The sequence below is a fragment of the Antrostomus carolinensis genome, unplaced genomic scaffold (genome assembly GCF_000700745.2).
Source record: "Antrostomus carolinensis isolate BGI_N321 unplaced genomic scaffold, ASM70074v2 scaffold38407, whole genome shotgun sequence".
NCBI lineage: Eukaryota > Metazoa > Chordata > Aves > Caprimulgiformes > Caprimulgidae > Antrostomus > Antrostomus carolinensis.
In genome coordinates, this window is record NW_010325983.1 from 1 (window position 1) to 1,961 (window position 1,961).

Below are 1,961 nucleotides of genomic sequence, written 5' to 3' on the forward strand. Positions count from 1 at the left end.
CCAACCCAAACCAGTCTGTGTTTCTATGATTCTCCTCAGGGTCTCATCTTCGTGGTGGACAGCAACGATCGAGAGCGAGTGCAGGAGTCTGCTGACGAGCTGCAGAAGATGGTGGGTGTTGGGGGGATTCATTCTGGCAGGGAGGTGGGTGTCCCCTGTCCCACTCATCCAGCTCTGCAGCAATACTTGGGTGGGTGCGAGATGAGACCCAGCTCTGCTCTGCACCTGACATGATGTCTGGAGCATCCATCCAGACCTGGGCTTGGGGACACCCAAGAGAGCTGGGTGAGAGACCCAAAGGGCTGGGAGGGCTTCCAGCTCCTCTACTCACCTCCAGGACCTTGGCTGCTCTGGGGAGGGGCTTCAGGAGCCATTGCAAGGGGGACAAATGGCCAAGAAAACACAGGTTTGGGTTTTCCTTTGGGCTTTACCAGCCAAGCACCCAGCACACACGGGGAGCAGAGGCAGCATCCCAAAACAACACCCAAAAGCCATCCTGTGAGGTGGGGGACAGTTATTTCTCGGGGGACAGAGCATCCCTGGGGAGGGGGGTGGACCGTGTCACAGCCTGAGAGTGGGGACAAGGGATGGGCAGATGCCCACCACCTGCTTGGTGTTGTTTGGAGAGTGTTGTGCCCGTTCTCTTACCCCCGTGGTGGCCACTGTGCCCCTCTCCCCTGTACCCCACGCTCCAATTTGGTTGTCCCCTCTGTGAAGGGGACAGGTGCTCCTGGAAGAGCATCCCAGTGCCACCAAGATCTCCAGGAAGCGATGGCAGGAGAGCAGCCAAGGTCCTGGAGGTGAGCAGAGGAGCTTGGAGCCCTCCCAGCTCTTTGGGTCTCTCCAAGCCGGGTCTCACTTGCTGTGGTGCTGTCAGAAGCTCATTGAGGGCTCACCAAGAGCCACCCTCTGGCGTCACCCGGCTCAGCTGTCCCCTCTGTCTCCACAGCTGCAGGAGGACGAGCTGAGGGACGCCGTCTTGCTGGTGTTTGCCAACAAGCAGGACATGCCCAACGCCATGGCAGTGAGCGAGCTGACCGACAAACTGGGGCTGCAGACGCTGCGCAGCAGGACCGTGAGTGACCGGGGTGCCGTCCCCATCCCCACCCCTGCGGGAGGGACCCGTGGAGCTGCTCCTGGTGGCACACGGGGCTGGTGATCAGCAGATCCCAGAGGTCTTTACTCCATCTCCTTCTGTTTTGCAGTGGTACGTGCAGGCGACGTGTGCCACCCAGGGCACGGGGCTGTACGACGGGCTGGACTGGCTATCGCACGAGCTCTCCAAGCGTTAGCTGCGCCGGTGGCACGGGGTCAGGATGAGCTGGGGACATCTCTTCCAACTGCTGTTTTATTTGTTTGGGTTTGTTTGTTTTATTTGGGGAGGGGGGGGGAGGGGGGTGTTTTTCCTTTCTTCCTCCAAGTGGCCTCGTCTCTCTCTGTGTGTTTATCTGGTAGAACTTGAATTTCAAGGACTCTTTTTTGGGCAGCTTCACTTTGTGATGTCCTGCCCTTCACCCTGGCAGCGCTGCGTGCTGGCCACCCTCCCCACCACCTGCATGTGCCATCTGCCAGAGCTTGCCCAGACCTGCTGGGGTGGCGTGTCCCCAAGTGTCCTCACCCACCCAGAGTTGGATTTGGGGGCTGAGCAGGGCAGGGAGGCAGCCCTGCTACTGTGGGATGGGAAGGATCCTCCTTTTTATCCTTCGATAAACTTTATAGTTCTCTTTTCTCTGGAGGAGGGGGCGGGTGGCTGCGTAACGTCCTGTTGTATATCGAGTAATTAAACACCACCACTTTGTACCCTGCTGGCTGTGGGTGCCACCTTAGAACCCCGCTCCCCAATGGGCACCTTCCATGAGGAGCATCTCTGGATGTGAGGATTTGGGTCTTAAACCCCGTGTGCTGTGCTGGGATGTGGAGGGGGGTGGGCAGAATCATGGAATTGTTTGGTTGGAAAAGCC

The 1,961-nt window shown here is 58.6% G+C and overlaps 1 protein-coding gene across 1 annotated transcript; it reads left to right on the forward strand.

Moving 5' to 3' along the window:
* Nucleotides 1-21: 21 nt before the first annotated feature.
* LOC104517828 (ADP-ribosylation factor 5) lies at nucleotides 22-1,292 on the forward strand (the record flags this gene model as incomplete). The annotated part of the gene is made up of 3 exons (XM_010171432.2): nucleotides 22-111; nucleotides 950-1,075; nucleotides 1,206-1,292. Coding segments are annotated over 3 exons (303 nt in total), but the record flags the coding sequence as incomplete, so codon positions are not given.
* Nucleotides 1,293-1,961: the final 669 nt, after the last annotated feature.